This window comes from Orcinus orca, chromosome 1 (assembly GCF_937001465.1).
Source record: "Orcinus orca chromosome 1, mOrcOrc1.1, whole genome shotgun sequence".
NCBI lineage: Eukaryota > Metazoa > Chordata > Mammalia > Artiodactyla > Delphinidae > Orcinus > Orcinus orca.
The window spans coordinates 16,402,559-16,430,491 of record NC_064559.1 but is presented as its reverse complement, the minus strand read 5'-3'; the positions used below and the strand labels follow the sequence as shown (position 1 = coordinate 16,430,491).

General features: G+C 41.4%; 2 protein-coding genes across 4 annotated transcripts in view; both read left to right on the top strand.

Annotated features, from left to right (window-relative positions):
* Positions 1-3,135, top strand: part of RRP15 (ribosomal RNA processing 15 homolog) — a 47,494-nt gene extending 44,359 nt beyond the window's left edge. Inside the window, exon 5 of the mRNA XM_012533541.3 lies at positions 1,440-3,135. Coding sequence (XP_012388995.1) covers positions 1,440-1,583 — 144 coding nt within the window. The 3' untranslated portion in view covers positions 1,584-3,135. The remainder of the gene's footprint in view (positions 1-1,439) is intronic.
* A 13,490-nt stretch (positions 3,136-16,625) lies between these two features.
* The window catches only part of TGFB2 (transforming growth factor beta 2), an 84,179-nt gene continuing 72,871 nt past the window's right edge, over positions 16,626-27,933 (top strand). Inside the window, exon 1 of one of the 3 annotated variants that reach the window (XM_033430457.2) lies at positions 16,626-18,490. In XM_033430457.2, coding sequence (XP_033286348.1) covers positions 18,145-18,490 — 346 coding nt within the window. In that variant the 5' untranslated portion in view covers positions 16,626-18,144. The remainder of the gene's footprint in view (positions 18,491-27,933) is intronic. The other 2 variants (XM_004271027.3, XM_004271028.4) reach the window with 2 other exon arrangements.

Below are 27,933 nucleotides of genomic sequence, written 5' to 3'. Positions count from 1 at the left end.
CCGTTTGTAATAGTGTCCTTTTTTTTTTTTTAATGGTATGACTGTTTCAGGGCTATATTTTTTAAAATAAAAGATAGCTTCAGCAGAATTAGATAAGTAATCTCTTAACCCAGTTAAGAGATCTTTTCCCTTAATAATTGCTTTTTATATGATTAATGGCTCCCATAAGGTAACAGTATTTTCTAACCAAATGGGTTCCCGTATATTTAGAGAGATTTTTCCCACATTGTGTATTTCTGTGAATGGCATGAGTAGAAAAGCACAGACTGTTAGCTCCATGAAGACAGGGACTTTGTTTTGTTCATCACTCTGTTTCTAACACTAAGAAAGGTATTTGATATTCAGTTCTCAGTAAATATTTGTGGAATGAGGGACAGAAACCAGTTTAGAGTTCAGCATCCTGCATTACCTAATTAATGCCACAAGGTGGTACTGTTGTAGCATGAAATAAGAGGCTGTAATTCTTAGCCTCTCTTACATAGTTTTATATAAATCCTATGAATAAACAAAATGAATTGACTACCTATTATGTTTATTGCCTGTTTCAGATATTTATGGTTTTAGCATGTGATTAGTCTTTTGAGTCCATGATTTGGCCAGGCAGTGAGATTATAACCTAAATAAAGAACATTTGGTTCAATTTTTTTTTTTTTTTTGAAATTTGGACTGAGTTTTATTAATTAATTTATTATTTTTGCTGTGTTGGGTCTTCGTTTCTGTGCGAGGGCTTTCTCTAGTTGCGGAGAGCGGGGGCCACTCACTATCGCGGCCTCTCTTGTTGCGGAGCACAGGCTCCAGACACGCAGGCTCAGTAGTTGTGGCTCACGGGCCCAGTTGCTCCGCGGCATGTGGGATCCTCCCAGACCAGGGCTCAAACCCGTGTCCCCTGCATTAACAGGCAGATTCTCAACCACTGCGCCACCAGGGAAGCCCTGGTTCAAATTTTTATCAAATGTTAAATGAGATAGCATCTATTAAAACCTAGCACAGTATCAGGTTAGTTTCATTTTCTCGCCTTTAATTTATTTTGGGTTAAAAACCTTTGTTAAATTTTTCTTTGTGTTAAAATAATTTGCCAAACATTTTCTAATAAGTTATCACTGAATGTTAAACGATATTTTGTAAGTCTGTTTTGATTGTCGGAAGATTTTAAAAATTGATACCAAACCTAGATTTTACTGTATTATACCCCCCACTGCAAAAAAAAAAAAAAGTTTAATTCTGCTCCATGGTTCTTTTATAAGGCTGAAATATTTTAACATAGTACTACATATTTGTGCATATATGATCATAATGTATAAATAAAGTCAGTCTATAATTTGTCTTGATTTCACTCCTATTATAAAAGTGTTGACAGGTTTGTTTTATAGCTTGGAATTTTAAAATTTCCTTATGGTGAAATTGACTTCTGAATATTTTGATTGTATAATTTTCCACAGACTGAAGCAAAATCAGAAGAGGGCCCAGGATGGGCTATCCTACGTGATAATTTCATGATGGGAGCATCCATGAAAGACTGGGACAAAGGAAGTGATGGACCAGATGACAACAGACCGGGGTCTGGAAGTGACTCTGACACATAAAGCTATATAAGAAACACAGTTTCCATTTTATTTTTCCTAGAAAAATACTCGTGCTCTGAAAGTTGGGGAATTATAAAGATACCATTTGTAAGAGAGCCAAAAGACTTTCACTATTATCAACTTTGGTGTTTCTCTTTTTCATGTAAACTTGGTTAAAATGATATTTCAAACCTTGTATAATTTTAAGCATTGTTCTTTAGAACGTTCGTAGAAAGAAATACTTCTACTTGAGATATGCATTTTGCCAAGTTCATTATAGGTTTACCTGTTGCTTTTGGATATTGGTGTTTTATTTAAGTATCACCAAGGGTTGTAGAAATGCAATATCAATTCATAATTAAAATGAACTCCTTGAAGTTAATATTTTTCAGCCTCTAACTTACAGACCTATATATGTATATTTTTTGTGGGGAAGGGTTGGTGTGTTTTTTTTGGTGAGCTATTGAGAAAAACTATGTAGCAAATTTTTAAATTACAGCATTTCTGATTTGGGGTGATGATTTTATTTTTAGACACTCTGGCAATTATGATTTAAGAAACATCAAATTTCTACTTTTATATTATTTCCTTTTATATGCTAAGTAATATATATAAATAATGGCTTAGATTTATTTTAAGTGTTAGGTTATTTTTGTATGAGAGATTTACTGAGGTGGAAATTCTCATATTTAACTTATGCAATGAGGCATAATTTCTTAGGAAGCATATTTGACATGTTCTCGTTTCTCTTATTTTCCCTAAATATTTGAGTTAGCTTAAATTCTTTTTTTATGGACTGGCTGACCAGTGAAATGGTAGTTAGACAACAGATAGTCTGCATCAGATACTGCATCTGATCTGAGACTTGATTTCTTATAGTTGTCTTAAAGATTATTAAATTGGCTGACTTTCAGAATCTAGGTGTTAAACAAAAAGAGAAGAGAAAGCAGGGCTATTTAATATCATTCCAAAATTTCTGTGAAACTGGGCCTAAGATGCAAACTTTGTAGGGGAATTATTTAATAAAAGTGATCTGTTCTTTTTTAAAAGGGTCCATCCCTTACTCCATCTTTCCATAGTAAAAATAGTTCCCTCCTACTACCAAATTGCACATGCTTGCATCTGTTATATATCGAAGGATAATCCTCCCCTCAAAACTGTGCTAGAGCAGAGACGTTTATATTTGCAAACCCATTTGGGTGTTACAAGTATTATGTAACCAAAGTTAAATTAGTCCATGGCCTGGTATTTGTTATCCTAAAGGAAGGTATACATCTAAGATATCAAATGATTAAACCAGCAGAGCTCAAAGTACATTTTTGTATGTATCCAAACTTTTGAAATTTAGTGTCTTCTTAAATTATAGAACTGCTATTTTGTCAGTGTAATATAAGTAAATGTGAACAACTAGTCCTCAGTAGTAACATGAGCATGCTAAACATCTCAGTATAACTTAACACAGATAAATATTTCAGTACAACGTTACACGTAGATAATTTTGAGAAACAAATTTGCAGCACCTAAAAACTTTTATCTTCTCAGAATTAAAGATTTAACTTTTTTTTTCCTGCTATTATTCTGTTTCTGAATCATATTAAAGCTTTGCAAAATTTCTTCTGAACAGGACATCAGGTGATAGAAATGGGTAAATAACTTCTTGTTTAGTAAAAAAGTTGTTTTTTAACATAAACTTATCATATAGTCATTAGTTTAATTTAGAAAAATTGAGCAAGATTTTCAAACTGAAAGGAAGGAAGAGAATATTGGCAGATTTTCTTCTTTCAGAAATCATTTTATTCCAAAATAAAATTGAGTTGCTGCTATAAGAAAAAAAAATCACTTATGTTAGAAGGTGTAAAGCATATGTAAATCACGTGAAATAATTTTTGTCATGAAGATAGGATGTTTTATATGTATTAATATCTCTGCATATTGTCAATCAAATATCTAAGCAAAATACCACCATATATGAATCTAAGGATGAGCATATTATTTTAAAAGCTCTGTATCTTTAGATGGATGTTTTAAATAATCTAGCTCTGTCATCTCTACCCTAAATATTTTACCTACAACATTTATTTATTTATTTTTAAAATTTATTTATTTATTTATTTTTGGCTGCGTTGGGTCTTCGTTGCTGCGTGCGGGCTTTCTCTAGTTGTGGCGAGCAGGGGCTACTCTTTGTGGTGGTGCGTGGGCTTCTCATTGTGGTGGCTTCTCTTCTTGCGGAGCACGGGCTCTAGGCGTGCAGGCTTCAGTAGTTGTGGCTCGCGGGCTCTAGAGTGCAGGCTCAGTAGTTGTGGCGCACGGGCTTAGTTGCTCTGCGGCACGTGGGATCTTCCCGGACCAGGGCTTGAACCTGTGTCCCCTGCATTGACAGGCGGATTCTTAACCACTGCGCTACCTGGGAAGTCCCCCTACAACATTTAAATTCTGACATCAATCAGATAAATAATTCTGCACCTAACTTCTGATATTGTCTTTGAGTTCTTTAAGGAGGGAAAAGAGAAAGAACAGCATTACTATACCCCTCCCCCCCCATAGTTATCTAAAAATAACAATATTTGGATTTTATTTTTGGTAACTATTTAGGGTAATAGAGTAATAAAAAGATTTTATTTTTGTTTGTTTAAAAAGAACAATGGAAAATAGTAACCAGGTAGCCAGTACCTAGGTATTATCTTATTCCCTTATCTGGATATTCAGATGGCTAGGGTGAATGTTCTCAGTATTAGCATAGTTTAATATTGCTTATTTTTTGCTTTTAGGTGTTGAAATCTCACAAAATTAATACCTGTTACAGACTGACAATAACTTAGAATCATTACAGTAGTTTAGTACTTTAACTTAGAATACTGAATTTAGTTTCAAGTTACCTAGACTTCTACATAGATTAAGTATTATTCTACTCATTGAAAAATATATCTTGGAAATGCTTTGGATGGACTAATTCAAAGGCTCGCTTTCAGTACTTAGAACCTGAAATGACTCCATAGGAAATTCTGGAAGATTTATTTGAGGGTAAGTCCAATCCTTTAAAATATTTTGTCTTTTATAATATGAATAAGTGGGTGAAAGGGAATGTTTAAATTTTGGAAAACCTCTTAAGGCTTTTCAGTCACTGTGTTTTGCACATATGAACATACTTAATATTCAGTGGCTGCCAGCTAAACTAATCCTTCCTCCCGTGCTGGTCTTTAGGACATGTAAACACAGTACTTAACCATAAAGCCATTTAATTGCAGTTTCTAGACACCTACAGATGTCCCAGTTAACATATAACAGCAGAGAAGTCCTAAGGTTGAAGTGTGAACAGAAACATGGACAAACTGAGGACCTTGTAAGGAATTGTAAGGCCTGAGAGAATGCCTGTAAAGGACTCATCATAGAGCATAAATATTTAGAAGAGATAGGAGGAGGTCAAATAAGTAAGTTGATATTACATCTTTTGGATAACTTGTTTCTTCCCTATACGGATTTACTTATTTTATTTTATTATAGATGTTTATTAATATAAAATTATATTATACTAATTTTAATATATATATAAATTATATTAATATAAAATTATATAATATAAAAGAGTCATAAATGAAATGGGATGGAAGTTTTATTTTTTCAGTTTTTTTAATGATCACAGAGTACCATTATTGCACTTAGTATTAGTGATATATTTGTGCCCCGTGAATTTCACTTTTAAAACATACATTTGAAAAATCAGTAGATACTTTTTAACATTTGTAATTTCTTAAGGAAGTGTGAATGTGTGTGTGTGTGCGTGTGTGTGTGTGTCTTAGTCCAGGACATTATACCAGATACCATAGACTGGGTGGGAAAAACAACAAACATTTATTTTCATGGTTCTGGAGGCTGGGAAGTCCAAGATCAAGGTGCTGGCAGATTTGATGTCTGATGAGCACCCTCCTCCTGGTTTGTAGACAACTGACTTCTTGCTGTGTCTACTTGAGGCAGAGAGAGATCATCTTTCTCAGTGCCTCTTTTATAGGGGCCTCATGACCTGATTGCCTCCTAAAGGGCTCCACCTCCAATATTATCATATTAGGAATAGAGCTTCTACATATGAATTGTGGAAGGCGGGAGATCAAAAATTCAGTCCACAGCAATGCATAAAATAGCAAATGGTACATTTTTAACTTAGATGTGAAATAACTTTAGCTACCATTGATCCTTTTCTTTAATAAATTGTTTTTTTATTTTTGGCTGCATTGGGTCTTCATTGCTGTGCACGGGCTCTCTAGTTGCGGCGAGCGGGGGGGCTACTTGTTGTGGTGTGTGGGCTTCTCATTGTCATGGCTGCTCTTGTTGCAGAGCACAGGCTCTAGGCACGCAGGCTTCAGTAGTTGTGGCACGTGGGCTCAGTAGTTGTGGCTTGCGGGCTCTAGAGCGCAGGCTCAGTAGTTGTGACGCACGGGCTTAGTTGCTCTGCGGCATGTGGAATCTTCCCAGACCAGGGCTTGAACCCGTGTCCCCTGCATTGGCAGGCAGATTCTTAACTACTGCGCCACCAAGGAAGCCCTACCATTGATTCTTGACTTAGATTTCCTACTAGAATTAGAAGGTTAAATGAAGCATTTATCTGGCATTAATTGAGCACCTGTTCCAGGAACTGTACTAGAATCATTTGAGTCATATTGTTTATGGCAAAATAACGGGTAATTTTGCTCCTGTAAAAAATCAAAAAGTCAAATCTCCTGTTCCTTTTTAAAGTCGACTTCCTGCAGTACGTGCCCACTGTATGATTTGGATTGTGTGCCAATTTGGATTAACAGTGATAACTTGAAATAAATCAGTTATGTGCCATGACTTTAAAAATGTTTGTTAGAAGATAACCTTTTAAAGAACTATTATAGTGGAATCTAAGTTGTACATTAAAAAACTATTGTAACAGAATTGTACAGTAATTGTACAGTAATAGGAGTCCTAGAATAATGAAGCTTGTCTAGGGGTGTGAAGAGGTTAATTTGTCAGTACTCTGTCGATGATAAGTTCATTTTTACTTGGAAACGGTTTTCAGTTGAAGGAAGCAGAGTTCATACTGCTCCTTCCTTAAATGTATCTATTAGGATCAACATGACTGATGTTTGTCTCCACTCAGTATATCTGTGATAGGTAGTGAGTCTGTTGAGTCCTGCAGATATTATGAGTACGAAGACTATTTGAGGTGAATTGGCAGTTAGAACAAATTTTGGAAAAGGGAGAGAGAACTCTTCCATGCCTACAAAAAGCTCTCTCATTCCTTCCCCAAGAAAGCAGGAGTCTGAATTTTGGCCAGCTGGATAGATGAATCTTACTGACTATTGCAGCAAAGGTAGGCCTCCTGGTAAATTTTTTCCCTGTGTGAGCTTTTCAGAACTTGATTAAATATATCAATCAGGAGGACCAATGAACAGATTTGGAAGTAAAATGGTGTCTGAGATAGGTGACAGGACATTTAGAGTAGTGATTGGTGGTTAACAAAATACTAAGAGTTGTAATAAATCTAATCAGAATTTTGTAGTTTGAAGATATCGTCCAACAATTCTTAAACAATTTTAGATTCTCTAAAGGATGTTTTGTAGCTTAGAAACACATTAATATTTTTCATCTGGTCTACTGAGCCTACTTTCAGGGAGTTATGATTTAGGGCTATTTATCTAGGTGTGTGATGAAACTTTTGTATTCAGAAGAGTTGTCCTCAGAGACAGTTACAAAATAGGTTTCATTTTGCTTTGTTAGCAACATCTGGTCCAACACCGCTCACCTCATTCACCCGCCCCTCCACTATAGCAGGAGTATATATTTAGCTTTCTGTCAAATGCTCTTTGGTTTTCATTCGAGTAGTTAAACAAGGGTATATGTTAGAGAAGTGGGCCTGATTCCTTATAATTTTAGTCTCTACATCACTACTGTCCGCTAGGACTTTCTGTGATGATGGAAATATATCTCCACTGTCCAATATGGTAGCACAAGTGGCTATGGAGCCTCTCCAGTGTGGCTAGGGATACAGAGAAGCTGGATTTTTCATTAATTACTTCAAATTTTAAAAGCTGCACATGGCTAGTGGTGGTCTGTCTCCCTAAGAAGAGAATAAAGTCACAGAGCATATATTTAGTCTAATAAAATATCAGTAAATTTTGGAATCATAAGTCTATCTTGAATTGTTACATAAACATTTACTGATACAATTTAAGTATATACAAATACTGGTGTGATTTTTATTGACTAAATTATGGTTGATGTCTTTTTCACTATTTGTATTTTTAAAAAGTTATATTAAGTTGCTTTATAATTATTTCCTGAGGTATAACTATTGTCCTTACATGTTAGGCCACTGTGTATGACACATAGCATTTGCTTTTTTAGTAGTACCACCTGCAGCTTTCAGAATGAACACACTAAACTTTAAGTCTCAGTGCTGTACTGTGAAACAGTAGGTTTGTGATGCACTAAAGGGACGTGCTGAGAACTGTCAGAGCAGCAGACAGCAGGTGCCATCTAAGCCAGTGAATTCCAGCGCTGGGGACTTCTGTCGGGAGCCTCCTTGTTTAGGAGGTTTCCTGAGGAAGCGCCTTGAGTGGCAGGGCTCCCGAGGTATCTAGCAGCTCAGATCTATCCCAGCACACACTCGACATCCTGCCAGAGCAAATGGATGTTGCAGATTTGGGCAAAAAACCCGGAAAACAAAGAGCACCATGAGCGTTGTTAGTACAGCCAGTTTAAAATGATGAGGTGTTAAACCACATTTGTATAAAGAACAGTTTCTCTAACCCCAGAATCATTACCCTGGGTCTTTAATGCAATCGGTTCATAAACATCAAAGCAGCAACACCAAATTTGTATGGGGTCAGGACCAACTGGGGCTCTGAATGGAGAGACAGCTGAGAGCCGCGTCCTTTGTGTGGGTGGCCTTGCAGCTGTTGATTCACCCTGAGGCTTCTAGACAGTTGCCTCTGCGTGCTCGCAGAGCCAGACTTCAGTCTTCGGTAAAAATGGATCCCTTCCCGTGGGATGGACATAAACAAGGGATTGACATCAGCTCCCAAAACATCAGCCGGGCAGCCAGACAGCAGTTATCCTGAAATACTGAGTAGTACCCAGCACAACATCAGGGCTGCCTCTACGTAATATTTGTCTTTGTACAGTAATACTGGGATCTCTTTAAGTGTATTATAAATAGTAAAAGCTCAGAGTCCAAAAGGTTCAAGGTGACATTATCCTTCTCTACAAATGGTAGGAATGATAGGAATATCTATTGCATGACACAGCTGCCATACTTTGGTCCTTATGAGGACGCCCAAGTACACTTTTTAATGATAAATGAAGTTATATTTACATGGAATATTTTTAGAAATATCAGTATTCGTTGTTAGATGACAGAAGGCAAAATTTTGGAATCAGAACTGAGTTCAGAGTTCAGTTTGGACTCACATTAAGCCATGTGTTGTTGCAAAAATGTCTTAAAACTTTTTAAGGCTAGCATGTACCTCAGGCACAGGGATATGTTTGTGTATATTGGAGGGATTGGAACAATGAGTGCACAGCGTCTGTCTAGCACAGTGCCTGCTATGTAGTAGGGAGGGTCTCAGGAAACAGTATTATGTATTTGGAGGTTTAGATGCTGTGCGTGTAGACTTGTTATTCATTTCTGATCTCTAATCATAAACGTTCCTCTTCTAGATAATGAGTTCCTCCCAGAAAAGTTTAAAGTCTGGCAGATAGTAAAATTTGTGTTCACCCAGTAATTCTACTTCTAGAAACCCTCCTCAGGAAAAGATCCTAATTACAGAAAATGCTGTGTGAACAGTATAATAGCATTATTTTTAATAACAACAAATTCTAGACAACCTACAAGTTCAGTGACTTGAGGGCACACACAGACATCAACTGTGGTACTTCCACTTTTGTGCTACCATTTAACATGATGGCGTGAAGACTGGTGAAATCACGTGTCAAGAATTGCATGTAGACTGAAAATGTAAAAAATTATGGATAGCATAAGTAAAATTTTCAAATGCCAAAGATTCATTAGATGAATAGAAGAACGTAATACATTCTTTTTTTAAGAAAATTTTTGACGGCCTGAAAAGTCGAGTTCACACTGAGTACCAAGGTCCTGACCTTTAATGAGAAATTAAAATATATTTACTGTCTACTTCAGCTGTTCCAGAACCAAAACTCTAAATACTGTCTTAATAGAACACTCCAAGGGGTTGACATGGAGAGGTGCAGTTGATGACTGCATGAAGGTCGGCCCATCAACCAGTCAAGTATAAGTTGGACCAGAGCAAGTCATAAGAACAGCAAACATTTATACAGTAATTATTGTGTGCCAGATAGTATTTAACAGTTTATAATGCCCTTAACTCATCCAGTCAGTCTTCCTATGACCCTGTGAAGTAGGTGCTGTTATTGTCCCCAACATATAGTTGAGGAAACAGGCAATGGGTTCAGTAACTTGCCCAAGTTCACAGTTACTAATACAGTTGAGTCCAAGCTCCAGTCATAGAGCTGTTACACAACAGTGATTCCTCACATTGTAGGTGATACTAATGTTGTATAGAAAATGACATTCTAGAAATTATTAAGGTCTTATAGAAAATGAGATTCTAGAAATTGCACTTTGCTCTGGGAAAAATAAATAGGCATATTACATTTTTTAGTCTCATTTACTCATGACACGAACCTACGGCACGTATCAAAAGGTGAACACTTTCCTGGCACTAGCAATTTAAAGGTAGCTTGTCAGCTCAGGCTTTATTTTGGTTGCCATTGTCAGTTTATTATACAGTGTACTATTGGAGAATTTATTATAGATCTTGTTTGAGTATGTCTGATAATTAAAACTTTGCTATTTAATTATCTTGATGCTGCAGAAATGGAAGTACTACTAAGTACTGGAGTAGTGTCCAATGGTTTTGTCTATTGGAACATGACTAGCTCCTTTTATACTAAGATACAATATATTGCCCATAGCTCTGGTTGTTACTTAATGACATTAGATGGCTCATAAAAGTGTAAGTGCTGACATTTTTGCTATTAAGAATTTAGATATTCAAATTATGCTTTGTAAAAATGAAGAGTAGATTTTAGTTTAGAATGTTATTGGCTAGGAGATAACAAGTAACTAACACTTTATTTTTCCTCTGGGGGAAAAAAAAGTCAATGGAAAATACCCTTGAGGTGAAAGTTAATTACAGTTAAAAAAAATTTACAGCCACATGACATTGTATCATTGTTTAATAGGCTGTGATGAAAATACCCAGGGAAATTGAGTATGTTAGTTTTCTCCAAATAGGAAGCTGTAGGACATACCACTTTTCTCCTCTAGGTGGCACGATTTAGGCTATCATTGAATTAAACGATTCCCCTCCAGCCCTCACACCAGGCGAGGGACTAGTTTCTGAACAATCAGTACAACCGGGGTATCGATTCCATTTAACCGTTGTAACTGGTCAAATAACCAGATTGACCTTGCAACAATCTGTTGTCTAGTGACCTTAAGTAACTTAATTAACAAAGACCTCTTAAAAAACAAAAGCTTCTCTCTAATAACCAGGTAGCCAAAATCATTTTTGTGTATTGCTGAAGTCTCTTTGGGTCAGAGCACACGCCCATTTATGGATTTATTCCTTTGGTTTATGGTAAACAGTTTGCCATTTGATACTGACTGTGAAGATACTGCGTTTGTACTTGAAAAGACACATAGAGATAACTGAAATAATCTAAAAAGAAACCAGAACTGTAGGTGACGTTAACTTCCCAGGTGTCCCTGGTTTTGTTGCAGCCTTCACTGTTTACTAAACAGGAAAGATCAACATGTAAAAAGTCAGTATTAGGTGACCCGGAAGCAGCAAATGACAGAAACATTCTGTTCGTTCTGTGCACTAAAACGGGAAGAGGACACTTTATTTTTACCTTTCAGATTCTTTTATCTATTGTTCACTTTCCAAAATTTAAAAATGAATTTGGCTGCACCCAGAATACATGAAATATTTGTTAATCCCATTTTCATCTTCCTCCTCTTCTTCCTGTGTGGGGGATGGGCTTTCATGGAGCTCAGAAGAATCTTGACCAGGCACCTCTCAGGAACTTCATTTTGGGCGTGGTGCATGTTTATATAAATGCTAAAAATCGTACAAGTATTTTCAAATTATAGCTCTGATAGTGATTATTAGAATCGGTAGCATAGGCAAAGAAAAAAAAGGCTTGGAAATACGCAATATATATCATACTGAACCGAGAAAAGGTGAAAAGTTAACTGATGTATTGTTACAGATTCCGACTGGAAAGTGGCTTCATTTTAGGGTGACAGTCTGGGACAGTCCTGGTTTACCCCTGGTGTCCTGTGTATAGATGAAAAGCATCCTCTTCACTCTTGGAAGTGCTCAGGTTTGTGTGATAAATTATATGGTCGCCCTAGATGTAAGAACTAACCTTCTTTTCTAAGACTTGAAACAAACATCAGGAAAAGTTTGTGGCCCGCAGTCTCCACTTTTACAAATCATAACTACCGATACAGCTTTGCTTTCTAAAATACGTATTAAAAGTATACTTCCACTTTGCTTTTTAAAATATGTATTTACTAGTTTTTCCTTCTAACATTAAAAAAAACTACATCCAGGTTTTCTTTTTATCTGCAATTGCTATTGCCTGTTGGTTTTTGTTTTATTTTCATTTTTTAATTGCAGGATAATTGAGGCAGCAGAAAGGCAAGGTTGTTTGAAATAGAGGTTGGTAACTTTGCTCATGGAAATTTACACATTCAGAATTTTCCACAATCTATGAAACCCACTGAAATGATGACAAATTCATTTAAAGACTATATATCTTAAAAAGATAAAAATTCCACTTTATGTTGTCATACTTATTTTAATTATAACATCATTATGTTTTTCTCTTATCCTTCCTCATCTTTGAATTTTTACTTTGTTCATACTTGTCTCCCTTTCTCCCCAGCAACCTAATTCCAGTCTCTTGCTGTGTGAAGTATCTGGGGACTGCTGGGCTGGTGGGGTCAGTGAAGTAGGAGCAGAGATTCTATAAAGGCAAGTGTCAAACCCTGCCCTAAAAACTAAGGAAAACTCTGCTGCTGGCTTCTTTTGATCAGCATTAGCATTTTATCAAGCATGTCTCCATATTTTAGTGTAAGACAGCTGTCCCCATAATGTTCATTTATTTATATCAATCACCAGGTGCTATTTTAGTGGCTGAATTTCACCGGGGGTAAGAAACCAGAATCTCTGGCTGATTTCAGTAGGCGGTGACAGTATCCAGGCCTCCGGAGGTTGCCCCCTGTTGGAAATCTCACGGAGCTGAAAATATAGAGGTGGAAGGGCCCCAAAGCCACCAGCAGTAATCCATCAACTAATCGCAATTCCAAAGGGTAAGATCAGTGTTCCCACAGTGTATCATCAAAGTGTGAGGAGTTTATCACTTTAAAACCTCACAACCTACTGATACGTCTGCTTTTCCCTGTCTCCTGAGTTCACCCCTTTATCTTTCACCACCTGTGATCTTCTCTTTCAGCCTTTTCCTCCCTGCCAGTGTGCCGTCCTTTGTCCTTTATCACTTCTTTCTTGGATAAACCTATAGATACAGAATGGAAACAATATTTGGATGATTTTTCTTGTGGAAATCACTAAACGTTTTCATTTCATTATTCTGAGAGCAGAAACTTGCATAAAAATGCGTACAGAACATGAGACAAAAAGTGTTATGGACCAAACATTGTTTTTGAATTGTGGTATCAAAGATAAAGTTACAAGGAAGAACTTAAAAGGCTTTTGGTATATTTTCACATTAAAGGGTTACTTTGCCTTTCTCAAGTGTAACTATTGAGAGTAAAATGTAATCAATTACAGTAGCTCTGTATATTTCTTTTCCCCACCTCCTGGTTTTTGAGGCTTGAAACCATTGTGGAAAGCTTTCAAAATTGTTACAAATGAAGGTTTTCTTTCACCAGACTTAGGAAGGACCTATTACATTATAAACTCTTCTCTGTGATCCTTAGGGGTAAAACTCCGGGACAGGGATGAGTAGTTGTTTTGATATCAAGCATTTGTTTAGGCTCTTGTAGGACCTGCACATTAGTTAAGTGAATATACCCATTAATGAGCAGAGAAGGGCTAGCGGTGGAAACAGCTCTCCCACTGATCTGGAAGACAAAGAATTCCATTTTAGGGTGTTAAACTGGAATTTGGACTTAACTGGATTTTGATAATCATTTAGAGTTCTGTTCACCAAAAGTGTATCTTCTTGCCCTTTCTTCCTACAATTAGTAGGGGCAAAATACCATAGTGTTTAACATAACAATGAGCATGAACTTACAGAAACTGCTAGGAGGCATAACCGTGAAGCAAATTCTAATTGGCATCTTCCCTGGCTTTTTCATTCTATTTATGTTGGAGAAAGAGCTGACAGAAATGAAGAAGTGAGAGGATACAAGAATGGTCACTAACATTTAATGGGCATATATTTAAGTGCCAGGTTGTGTTAGAAACTCTCTTGGTACCTTGTGTCATTTAATCCTCACAGTAATCTTAACTTGTTGGTACTATGTGTTATGCCCATTTCATAGATGAAGAAACTAACACAAGTGTCTGAGTAACTTAGCCAGGATCACAAAGCCAGAAAGCGATGGATATTTGAACCCAAGAAAACTTGAGTCTGGAACCTGCCCCTTTTACACTATGCTCACCTGCCTCCTTGAGCTAATCAGGATGGCCTGTGTGGGTGAAATCCCCTTCTACCGCACGGCTTTGGTAAACCAGGGGGACAGCTCTTGAAGTCTTACCTGTTGCATCTTCAAAGGATTGCTCACCTGAGAGGTAGAAAGGGGCGCCTCATCTCCTGCTACACTCAAGTCACTCTCCTCGGCCACACTAGAAGAGTTTGCCATCCCCTCCCCTGTCCTCACTTCCTGGGCTTTAGGGAAGTTAAAAGTAGCCTCTTATGAACAGGCCAGGAGTCTGAGGGGTTGTAAAGTAAGCAGTACGTGTTCATCAAACTAAATACCATGGGCAAAAGTGTGTGTGTTTATGTTGGGAAGGGGGTTGTCAGAAGGATTTATGGCTTAGATTGCTTTCCTAGCAGTGATGGAGATGGACTTTTGCTGCTCTATCCACACTCTAATCTGAATCCACTTAACCTCAGGTACGTTTGTGTTTATATCTAGAAGGTAGTCTCCCTAATTTGAGGGGAGGCTGAGCCTATGTCCTTGGCGGAGCACGGTGCCTAAGGTTACCAGCCGCCTTCCAAAGCCAGATCTTCACTCAGTAGCTCCTGCTTTATGTCCTATAATTGCCCCACGTGTAGGAACAGTCACTTTTCCCCTTTGTGTATAGCTAGATTAGTGCAGTTCTCAAACTCAACTCAAAAGGGATGACAACTTGGTGAAACTACTAGCCCCATAGCAGCACCTCTTGAGTATATTTTGCTTTGGCTATTGGAGTTGTAGCTGGTTGTCTGACTGCTTTCAAGTTGCTTCAATTTGAAATTGACCTCCAGGAAAGGAACGTGCTAATGCTGATTTACACATAATTTTCAGAATTATTCAGAAGTTGGTTGGAACAATTCCTTTATTCCAGAGTTTTCTGATGTGTTTTCATAGGAAAAAGTCCCATGTTCAAGGGAGTTCAGGATATGGGTTAAACAGTTTTATTTTCTGTAAGATTCTCAGAGCCTTTAACATGACAGAAACTGTGAATCTGTAAGTAGGCAATAGAGTACCCAGTATCTCTCAAACTTAACTTCACCACACGATCCCTGTTTGTCAGACACATTCTGGTACCAGTGCTTCTTAGAAATACGTAGTGGATAAGAACATAGACAGTACATTCTGATGGCAAAATCCATCTTACTATGGTCTTGAACAAGGTACTTAACCTCTCTGTACCGCAGTCTCCTCATCTGCAAAATAGAGATGATAATAATAATACCTACTTTAGAATGTTGTGAAGATTAAATGACCATATATATATACATCTGTCGATCTGCCTCATGTTACTGAGTGTAATATGTGTTAGCTACTGTTATCGTAACTATTTACCCCTCTGTTTACTAATGGTATAGGCCCCATACACATGGAAAGTGTAAATTCCAAAAGTTAGAGAAAGCTCCTTGTGACCTTTCTATAATGAAAGGAACATCTGAACTAGGGAGTGATATAGTGGCTTTGAGTTTGGGGGAAAACTCAACAGAGTTTCCAGTTTAAATCATCTGTCTAGTCGGTATGGCTACCGTCATGATGAAATGAAAATGTTGACTTTGAGTAACTAAAGGTAAAAGAAAAGAAAAAGGGAAAAGTGAACAGGGGCAAGAATTATTTTTGTATTTATCTAATTTGGACTAGGTTGAAATAGAAAATGTCAAGTTATGAGTAGTGTATAACAGCGACATCAAACACTTAAAATCCCAGCTTCCTGATATATGCTGTGGAAAGAATGAAGTTGATTGCTAAAGTCTAGCTGGGGAAGAAGGTGAAGAGAAAGCCATGTCAAGATGTGGCTTAGGCAGCAAATTAAGAAGATAGCCATTCATTCAAACAGTAAAATAAATATAATTCATTCTCCAGGTGCAGAAGAGAGAGCTCTGTTTTCAGCCGTTCACAGTCAAATGCAGAACTAGGCTATAAACAACAAACCATAATAAAATAAGCTTTAGGATAGAGGTACCAGCACGGTGCTATGGAATCTCAGAAAATGATGCCACTAAAAAGCTAGGAGGTGGAGCTTGGATGACCTATCCCAGGGCTGGCCTGGCCCAGAGTCAACTGTTTGATGCTCATTTGAATGAGCGAGCGAGCGAGCGAGAGAGGAGGGAGAGAGAGAGAGAGAGAGAGAGGGAGAGAGAAAACAATACAGGAGGGAAGACTTCCATTCTAGAGCAAGTGATCCCAACTGGGAGGCTGTGAGCGAGCGAGCCACACGAAGTAAAAATGGGAGGCTTGATCGCATGTCCTTCACCAGACGGGTCCAAAATGACTATATAAAGTAAATACCATAAATCACTGTTGTCAGGGCGCACACCACCTCCTCCCTCCCTTCCCCACAGCCGTCCTCATTTCCACACCCCCTCAACGGTTCAGGGAGAGCTCGTGGTCTAAGTAAACGAGAGGACTTCTGACTGTAATCCTAGCACGTCACTTCGTTGAAGGCAAACACGTGGTTCAGAGAGAACTTATAAATCTCTCCTCCCAGGCAGGATCGTGATGTTATCTGCTGGCAGCAGAAGGTTCGCTCCGAGGGGAGCTCCAGAAGCTCCCGACCAGAGAGAGACACAGAGAGAGAGGCAGGCAGAGGCAGCGGGAGAGATACAGAGAGACCGAGAGAGGCAGAGAGAGACACACACAAGGAAGAGCGAGAGCGCAAGTGAAGGAGGACTGGCGAGAGGGATGGAGAACCTAGGATAACGGTCTAGGGAGCCATTCGGGGGCAAACCGAGGGGCTGCCTGGCTGCAGAAAAGAGGAAGGAGAGGATCTACTGCAGGCTGCCTACTACCCTCGGCGAGAAAGCCCAAGTGGGAGAGAAACCAGGAGTGGGTGGGCAAGGGTGGGAGTCCAAGGGAACCCCTTCGCAACCCCCTAGGAATAAAACTCCCCTGTCGGCGCGTCCCGGGGCTGCCGCTGCGGTCCGCGGGGGGCGAAAGCCACGGCGGCGGCCGCCGCTCGTCTGTTGCCGGGTTGGCGTTTCGAGCGAGAGGAGAAGGAGCAGAAGGAGGGAGCTGGAGGCCGGACGCGTTCGCCAGCGGCGGCGGCGGCGGCAACGTGGAGTGACCGGGCGGGTCGGCGCGCCGGCCGGGGTGTCGGCTCCCGCGCGCACCTCCGGGAGCAGGATCCTCGCCGCGGCCCCCGCGGCCCCCGCCGGACGCGGCCGAGTCCCGGGCGCAGCGCGAAGCGCTCCCGCCTCCCCGCCGGGGCCGGGCTCGCTCCCAGCGCGCGCACACGGGCGCGCGCGCGCGCACACTCACACACACACTCACACACGTGTGCGCCCCTCCGCTCCGGAGCTGCTGCTGCTCCTGCTTTCAGCGCCGTAGTGGAAGGCAGGGCCGCGCCGCTCCTTCTTTAAATATATAAATTGGAGCCGGCCGGCCTCGGCCGCCCCCCTGACAGCGCTGCCCGCGGCCCTCCCGACGGCGCTCCCGCTGCCAGCCCCGGGACCTTTTCATCTCTTCCCTTTTGGCCGGAGGAGCCGAGTTCGGATCCGCCACTCCGCACCCGAAACTGACACACTGAACTCCGTTTCCTCCTCCTAAATTTATTTCTGCCTAATAGCCACTCGTCTCTTTTTTTGCCCCCATCTCGTCGCTCCAAGAAAACTTTTGCTGACTCCCCCAAGTGAAGCTTCCCCCTTGCCCGTCGTGTATTAATATTTCCACTTGGGGAACGACTTGCCTTTTCTTTTTAAAGGAATTCAAGCAAGATAGCTTTTTCTCTCGGACATTGGCTCCCGATTGTTTGCAAAAGTTTCGCATTAAAAAAAAAATCTACCTGATCTGTACTTTGAGAGTTGTTGGTTTCTTTTTATTTTTCTTACTTTTTTACTTTTTTTTAAAAAAAATTTTTCCACCTTAAAAAAAAAAATGCACTACTGTGTGCTGAGCGCTTTTCTTCTCCTGCATCTGGTCACGGTCGCGCTCAGCCTGTCTACCTGCAGCACGCTCGACATGGACCAGTTCATGCGCAAGAGGATCGAGGCGATCCGCGGACAGATCCTGAGCAAGCTGAAACTCACCAGCCCCCCAGAAGACTATCCCGAACCCGAGGAGGTCCCCCCGGAGGTGATTTCCATCTACAACAGCACAAGGGACTTGCTCCAGGAGAAGGCGAGCCGGAGGGCGGCCGCCTGCGAGCGCGAGCGGAGCGACGAGGAGTACTACGCCAAGGAGGTTTACAAAATAGACATGCCGCCCTTCTTCCCCTCGGAAAGTAAGTACCGCTCCCCGCTTCCACTCCCCGGGGCTTAGCGCTGCCCGAGGCTTCCAGAACCGCAGCCACTCCAGGGATCGCCCTGCCCTCTCCGGGTCCCAGCTCGCTCCTTCCCCTGCTCCTGTCCTCCGTCCCACCCACCTCCTTGCCAGTTGTGTGCTTGAGGACGTTAGGCTTTAAAACGTGGACTTGCGACTTTTAATTTTCTCCATTTCTCCCTTCCCCCAACGCCCCGTCTTTTATAAGGCGTTTTTCTCTTTTTTTCTCTTCCCTGGAATTCTCGACTCGGCCACCGGCTAGGAGTCAGCCCTCCTCTGTCAAACTTGGAGGCGCTCCCTGGGGCCGCGTTAAACCGGGAAACCTTGGTGGGTTTGTTTTCTTTGCTCCGATTGGCCTGAAGCCCGCCGAACTGGTGCACGAGGGGTTAAAAAAAAAAAAGTGGCTCAAAACTAGCCTCTCCGGAAGGCGCCCCTTTCCGTGCCGACCTATCAGCTGATTCCCCAAGCCTTCCCTATTGTCTCTAAACTCCCCGAAAAATGTCAGCATCGCCAAGACAAAACCCGATCTGGAGACCCCTCCAAAAACCTACCTCCAACCCCTCAATTCTTGAATCTACTGCCTCGGCGAGGTGTTTACATTCCCCCCAAGGCGAGATCTTGTAACCACGTCCCCTTTTGATTTCACCTGGAATGGTAGAAAGGACAGCTTCGTTGCTGACTACGTTTAAAAGGGTTTTTCCTTCACGTTATTTTTTTCCGAATTCACTCAAACCTGCCTTCTTAAAATCGCCGGTGTAGCAGATCCTTTTTCTTATGCGTTTATCGTTTATCTTTCTCACTCTTGAGCCCGGTGTTCCCTGCCCTTTCATAGGCTTCCTGCAGTCACTTCGTTGCATTCCTAAATCTCAGCGTAGAAGACAGCCGATTTTTTTTTCTTTTTAAACTGGCTTCTCTGAGGGCAGTGTCCTCAAAACCAGCTGGCATACAGTAGCAACGGGAGTGAATGATTGATTGTTGAGTTCTTTGAGGGGAAGGGAAGAGGGCAGTTAGCTTAGAATGATTTCCAAGTTCTTTAAAAAAAAGAAAAGAAGAAGCAGCATATATTGATGCCTGAGAGGGTTAAATACCAGGAAGAAGAAAAAGAAAAAAAAAAAAAAAAGAGCTCCAACATTTGCCTATTCCAAATCCCAAGTCGTACACTTTTCATTGGTTGCCCATCTCTCTCCTCCCCTTTCCATGCCCTATATACTCCCTGGCAGCCTTCACAACGTCTCTGTGTCTTGCCTACAGAGATAATATGGCCATCTTGGTAATTTTATCCTAGAGGTTCTAATTGCAGGGTGGTGCTTTTCTTTTTGAATATTTATATTTAGTTTGACAAGTCGTAGTTCCGGGACTTGCCATGTCTTGTATTTGATGGTCTCACATTGTCAGCTGAAGTATCCAACCCCAGGCTTCCTGGCGACCTCTGTTTTGCTGCAGCATCATCTCTTCTTGTTTAAGGGCAGAGCTGAGGCAGGAGATCCTGGCAAGCAGGATGATTTTATTATTGTAATTACGTCACCATCCACAACAACGGTGATAAATACACTCCACCCTGGTGATTCCCCCCCGGGGAGTGAAGGAAAGCTTTCTACCTGGGGTGGAGCCATGGAGATAATTAGGAAAGAAAGTTCATTGTAATTAGTCCAAAATCATTGAGACCCAACAGGGAGTTGAGTCAGTTTGCTTTCTCTAGCACGTGCAACCGTTCTACTGGAATTTGGGCAGGCGGGCAGTTATGTTATGTAGAACCAGAACAAGCCAAGCCTTCAATGTTTACCTGCAACAGCTCTCATGAATTGCTGGCATTTTCATAACAGAGAGGAGGTCTGATCCCTTCGTGAGATAGGTGTGGAAAGAGCAAATTACCCAAGAGGGTGTTCATTCTTTGTTCTTCAAGCACTCTTCAGTCTAAACAACTGAGGTGATCCCACGCAAGATTATCATCATCACCAAATTGGAGAAAATTCTCAAATTATTAGGATTTCAGAGGTTGGCATCTCAGGTGCGTGTGTGGATTCCCTTCTGCTTCCTCTTCCAGCTACCAAAGAAATGAAAGCCTCTGATCAGTGCAGGATAAAATATAAACTATCAGTCTTCCCACAAAGAGTGCAGGCTTCTTAAAGCCTTAAAGGAAATTTAGGAGCAGAAAGCCTTATTAATAGCAGATTTGATACTACTGTGCTAGGACTGTGGATAATTTTATAGAAAGTAGGTTAACTGATTTTCCAGTACTTTCTAGTTATACTGGAATATAGTGAACCCTTCCAAAAAAAAGGAAGAAAAGAAAAAAAATCACTCCACCATATTTTTAAAGGGCAAACGGAAAGGACAGCATTGGCTTATATACCAGCTTTCCCTCTTTAGGACCTTTCCACCTAACTTTTAACTCGGTCCTCCCTGAAGAGACGGTGGGGAGGAAGTGTGCCTGTCATTTCTTGAAGGGAATCTGCAGCGGGTCATAAGCCCCAGAGATGAAGGCATGGGAAAGATCACTGGTTCACTTTTTACCACCAACTTATTAGCGTTCAGGGAGTGACTTCAGCTCAAATATTACAAATATGCTCTAACCGTGCTCAATGAGCTATATATCATTACAGATTGTTGGTAGCCCTTTGCAGGACGTTTTATACAGTTCAGACAAAATGTTTTTAGCAATGTGGAGTTTTAAAAGTAAAAATATAAGAGATATTGTATATGCCTTCAGGCATATTTTGTCTTAAATATTATCCTTGGCCCAGCGTACTATATAAATACAGTAAATATGAATAGAACTGGCCAGGTGCCAATCTCCTAGGATGAATTTTAGTCACGAAGGTATTTATGGGATATAAATAATACTGTGTCAACATTTGAAGAAGGGATCTGATTAGTTTTGAATTTATTCGTATTGATCTTTTTACATGCTGTTAGTTTAAGGCTCAAAGTGGAGTTATGCTAAGGTTTACCCATACTTTACCCAGTGGGAATTAGTGGACTTCTCGTCCTTTTGACAATCCACTTGAACTTCAAGCACATCTATTCAAAAGACACTGTACAGGGCTTTAGAAATTTAGAAAGAGTGATTCCACATAAAAGAGTAAGAATCCAAATGATTAACAATTAAAATATGTAGACCCTTCGACAGTCAAAAAAAAAAAAAGGAAGAGACAAAATTTTATTTTCTTTCTTTCACCTCTCTTTTCCATGTAACAAATCAGGCACGTGTTGTGGTTCTAACTGTGGTGATTTTGTCCTTTCCCCCGCCCACACCCTCAGGGAACATTTGGCAATGTCTGGAGACATTTTGGGTTGTCATGATTGGGAGTGGAAGGGCCAGGGAGGTTGCTCACCATTCTAGAATGCACAGGAAAGGTCCCTTTTCCACCCGCCACCCCCATACATCAAAGAATTATCCAGCTCCAAATGTCAGTAATCCCCACGTGGAGAAACCCGGTAACCCTGGGATTTATTTGCAGTTGCTGAATTCTGCTAGTAGTACCATTTCCAAAGTAATAATCTGAAAGTAAAACATCTTTATCATCAAAAGGACATTAACATGGAATAGAAAGATAATCAGAAACTTTTCTTAAGTAAGTGGGACTATGAATTTGACTCTTTGGTATGGTGTATACTTCATTATTATGATCTTAAAGGGCCTAAATTAGAGGCATCAAAGGTTCCCATTCATTTAGCCTAAGTAAGGGTGTCGCTCCACCCATCTGTAACTTCAGTCAGCAGCAATGTGATATTAGTCAGGACAGAGCAAAAAAGAAGTGAGGGATTACCGTGGATTTTCCTTGCAAGGAAAATAAGCAGCTCATGTTAAGGAAGAGTGGAATCTCCAAGCTCAGCAACGGAAGAAAGTTGGTTTATTCTCTCATATTGAATTAGATAAACTAAAATATACAGCCTGAGACATTACGGTGAGGTTTCCTTTGTAATTGTTTCACATAAATGCTAAGCATTTAATACCAAGCAATCTCTTTTTCTATTTCCCCTGTAATTTTCCAAGTGAAACTGAGGAAGATAGGAAGCATACCAATAGCACTATGGTTTGTGGGGTGGGGGGGACGCAACGTAACATTCTATTCATGGATATATCTTTCTGTGTACACATTGCTGAACTGTCAGCCAATTGCCCGATGAAAGAAAATATTAGCAGTTGCTGGAACATAGTACTATCTTTGCTTGATGTTCAGGGACTTTTTTTCTGTTTCTTAAATTGAACGATAGTTGATTTACAATATTGTGTTAGTTTCAGGTATACAGCAAAGTGATAGGGATTTTATTTTTCAGATTCTCTGTGGATGTGTCAGAAAGAGGGACACAGAGAGAGAGACAGACTTGAACCCCTTCCCTAGACTTCCCCAATGATTGAGTTATTAATACACAGCAGACCCAATTTAATTCCCCTACTTGTATTGCATCATTGCTTGTACTAACTCTAGTGCTTAATTGTGGTCGCGTTTAACTTTAGGCTCCGTTCTCTTCCAGGATTTTCTCTCTTTTCTTTCTTTTACTTTTCAAAGTCTAGCAAAACTCCTCAAAGAGATATACTGGTTATAACTGAAGTAGTTGGGCCGTCTTTGTTGCCAAGGGAGGCCGGTCTCCTCTCCTGAGGAGTCCCCACTGGATGGAGGTGTGAAGCTGGAGGGGTAGATGGGGACCAGCTGACCTGGCAGAGGCTCCGGGAGCCTTCTGTGTCTCCACAGCGACCCCTGGGGTCTACTCAAGGAGCTGCACTTTTTGAACGATGCCTTCTCCCTGGTGAAGAGATGCTGATGTAACCCCAGTCACAGCATCTTTCATATAAAAAGATATGAAAGAATGACAGATCCTGTTTCCTAGAGGAAACTGAGATGTGAGAAAAGGGCTAATGACTCACTGTTGATCCCATATCAAATCTGGGTTAGAACAAAGGAGGTCACTGATTTCTAGGCCTTTGCCCAGAGATTACAACACACTTCAAGCTGCATTTTTAGAAGTTTAGGGAAAATAGAGTGGAAGAGCCTGGCCCTGGGAGAGACGTACAAGCTGACCACCGAGGTGGGATTCTGGGGGGACTCCTCCCTCCCCGCCGCCACCCCCAGCCCTTTACAGGTTCAGTATTAAGGTGATCCGGGAGCAAAGAACCTGCAGGCAAGAGCTCTGCAAACAGCCCTGTCAGCTCTCCTGATATAGCATTTCCGGTCCTCAGGGATCCTGGAGAGAGGATGTGGATTTGCCAGATGTGCTCGCTCTCCTTAGGCAGCCCGACTGCCGAAGGGTGGATCCACTTTGCAGATTCTGAACAGCTTGATGAAATGTGCCTCTGGCCCGAGATAAACAAACGTTTCCATTGTCATTTTGAAACCATATGGTGTGCTTTGGGTTTTTAATATTTTTTCAACAAAGATACTTTTTAACCTAGGAATTCAGTGTTCTCCAGGTAGTTTCAATTTAATCACATACTAGGGATTCTCTGATGGGTTTGTTTAGGCGGAAAAGCTTGTTTCCATCCTGTGTTTGGGAGAAATTCGCCTCACGCTGCAGTCACAAGTGGGTTTTGGTGGCTGTCGTTGGTTTTGTTTCTTCTCTAACCTCTGATAGGTTAGAACTACACTGCACTGTGACCAGCACCTGGCTTCCGGATTGGCTTGGTGGCCTTGACTCTGCATCTGCACTCCCCCTTGACCACTTCCCCACAGGCTCTAAATTGCCTTCTTGTTCTTCTCTCTTCTGGAATATCTGTGTGTAGGGTGGTGAACTTCATTCAACCATGGCTCCATTTCTTCACTTGTAAAGATGAAGAAGATGCTGGCTTCCTAGGGTTGCAAAGGACTGACCGTGACCTGTGTAAAGACCCCCTGAGCTCTGCTTCTGGCACTTAGTAGACCCTCTTTGCATGCCAGCTATTAACCATTGATTCTCAGACACCATTGATTTAAAGGTACACTGTTATTTTATGTGCCACAGAGAAAGAAATATCACTGACAATTGACTATAACGTGCCATTGATTATGAGATATTAAAAGGAGATATGTTAGAGATATTCCAATATGATTAAAAGTGATGCCCTGGGGACCACTCCCACCAGCCTGGGATGTCTCGGGACCAACAACTCATTCATTTCCTAGTAAGTTCCACTCAGTAGATCTGTTTCCCTGGCTCCCTCGGATTGGTCCTTAGGTGACCTTTGCCACCTAAGGGGCTGGGAACAGAGACCGGCAGGGCTGGTAATCCAGCATGCCCAGCACTATCTAATCCTCATATAGGGAGGCCTTGAGGATCTAGGCTTCGTAGATAAGATCTCAGATGTCTTAGATAATATCCAAGACCTTTCAGAGTCAGGCCCCTCCTCCTTGCTCAGCAGCCCCCCAACTAAATCCCCCCAAGAAAACTACACTCCAGCCAGATCACCCTCTTTTCCTTTACCCAAATGGGGCCTTTATTTCTGTGCCTCCAGCCCTTTGTTTATGTCATTTCTTCCACTTAGAGATCCATCTTTTAACACCTTTAAATACCCTTCAAGGTTTAGTTAGTACCATCTCCTAATGAGACCTTCCTCGAAGTTCTTTGTCCCATTTAAGTAGCTCTTCCTGTGCACTCTCACAATACTGATATTCATCTCTATCTCAGCCTCTTTTCTTTTGCTGTAGGTAAAATCTAGCTGTGTCCTGACCTGTCTTCTTCATCGGTTTGTAAACTGCCTCAGAACAGGAACCCACTCTGACTTACCTATGTTCTTACAGCACGTTGTTGTTGCTCAATCAATGCTTAATAAAGGAATGAGCGTTTCCCTTTAGAGAAAGATTGAGTTACCAGAAGAAGGATCAAGAGTTCAAAGCATTGGGGTTTCCCTGGTGGCGCAGTGGTTGGGAGTCCGCCTGCTGATGCAGGGGACGTGGGTTCGTGCCCCGGTCCGGGAAGATCCCACATGCCGCGGAGCGGCTGGGCCCGTGAGCCATGGCCGCTGAGCCTGCGCATCCGGAGCCTGTGCTCCACAACGGGAGAGGCCACAACCGTGAGAGGCCCGCGTACCGCAAAAAAAAAAGAGTTCAAAGCATTGGACCGGGAGATATGGAGAGACAGAAATCTACTCACCTCCGTTACTGGGGACAATGTTCCTGATGGATCTTGTCCCTGTGCTGAAGGCAACACAGGCTTCTCAGAACCATTCATTTCCTGTTTCCAGTTTTGCAGATAAAAATGAAAATGATGGCGATAGTGATGATGATGAAAGCGAACCCTCATTGGGTACATACTGCGTGCCGAGCATAGTTTTAAATCTTTTACACGCATGCACTTATTTCACACTCAAAAGTGACCCTATACGGTCCAGACTGGTATTTTCCCTGTGACGTATGAGGACCTGGCTATAACTATTTCTATCAGCGATGTCTTACTGGAAGTCAGACTTCTAGGTACCACAAGTAATAGAGGCCCCAAATAGAGACCAGGAAATGGAGAGCATGACTTTTCCTGCCCTCTTGCAAAACGATACAGTCCCTCCATGAAAGGGTGGTGACTCTCCTCACCTGGCAGGAATTACATTCATAGAAGCTCTGCATTCTTTCCCTCCAGAAGGAAGGATACTTCTGAAGCCTTTCCTACCACCCTGGGTCTCTCTTCTTGCCTCTACCACATTCTTCCACTTTTATCTCTGCACTCGGTTGATACAAAAATTGTGATTTCTCGAGTCTCCTGGTCTTGATCTTGAACGGCAATCATTTTCTTCACAACATTTTTATAAATTTGATTGATAGGTGATTCGTCTTGTCTCTCGCAGAAAATTAATTTATTGAGGAAGGCAGGATGGTGTGGTACAGTGAGCACAGACCTGAGAGCCAGGCAGCCCCAAGAAGTGAAAGAAAGAGAATAAATAAAAGGGAATCGCACCAGAGGAATCTCAGAGGCTGAAAGGGAAGAGGGAGCATCAAAGACAGGAAGTCCTACTCCAGGCCAGTGGCAGTTGTTAAAATGTGGTCTTGTTCGGGTTAGCAACTTGGCTGTCTCCGTGCAAGTTATTAAATCGGCCTCGTTGACATTTAAGTTGCTTCCTGCTGAATTCAGATCCTACCTCTGCCGTCACTGGCTTGGTGACCAGGCCGAAGCCCCTGCACTTAAGCTGATCTCAGTTTGTTCACTTGTCACGATGAAGAAGCTGATATCTGCCCCCTAGGGTTGTAGAGGATGGATGATGACATGCAAAGAAAGGCCAAGTGCAGCTGCTTCTGGTACCTAATAGGCTTGCTTTACACGGCAGCTATCATTCACTGAATCTCAAACGCTATTGATTTTACAGTGCACCATTATTTTATATGCCACTTAAAAAGAAATATCATTGCCCAGTAATTGTAACGTGCCATTGACTCTAAGAGGGCATCAGGATTTTAGAGGTATGAAAAATATGTAAAATCAGTGAAGTCGCATAAATATTTGTGGATTGGGAGAATAGCGGTCCATGTGCATGTAGCAGAGTGCTGTGTCCTAGAAGCACATCGAAAATAAAATTAAGTGGGAACATGATATCTGCCCTCGGAAAACGTTTCTATTTAGTAAACTTTAAGAGCCTGCGACTGGTAATCGCCACCTCTGGCACCAGAAGCAGGAGGTCCACATCATGGATTCCTCCCAGCTGGAGTGTCTTACTGTGCACGCTCAGCGCATTAATATCCAGTTTTGATTTTTTTTTTTTTGACATCTCAAGATGTTACCAGTTGTTTCAAAGGGCCTTTACATTTCTAGGAAAAAAATGTTTACAGTTATTTTTAACGGATCTCTCTGAGTACACGTATGAGTCACATAGCACTCACCTCTTTATCTTTCTGGGCCTTAAAGGTTGAAATCCAACAAAGGATGGGGGGAGGGTATTGCTCAGAAAAGGCTAACATGCAGAAGGGACTTGTGGGCAATGTGCCTCTGAGCTGGCGCGGCCCCTCCTCCCAGGCCCCCTGTCTCACCCGCTCCCCTGGGGAGAGGCTCTGTTAAGAAGGAAGCCAGGACGTTTGGACCTCCCTGCATCTCCGTGACCAGGCACCAGCCACAGCAGTTTCTTCGCTGTCAGGCGACTCATTTAAAAGCAGACTTTAGCAGCAAAATGCCATTAGGGGGTAGAAGTCTCCCAGAGGAGGATGGATGGGAGGAAGGGGAGAGGGTAGTGGAGGAGTCACCACAAAGAGTTTGAGGAGGAAATGAAAACTTAGGAGGTGATGTCAGAGAGGAGAGGCCGTACTAGGCCCAGGGTAGCTGTTAACAGAGCAGAATGATCTCTGCGTGCGGTAGCATCCTGGCTTTCCTGGGGCGACCGAGTAAAACCACTTCGTTGGTATGAGAGGACGTTGCCGTCCAAGAGGAATCGAGTTTACTGGATTTAGCATCTGTTACAAGGAGGGAAAGCCTGCTGGTGCCCAGAAAGCTCTTCTGTGTGGACCAGCCCCC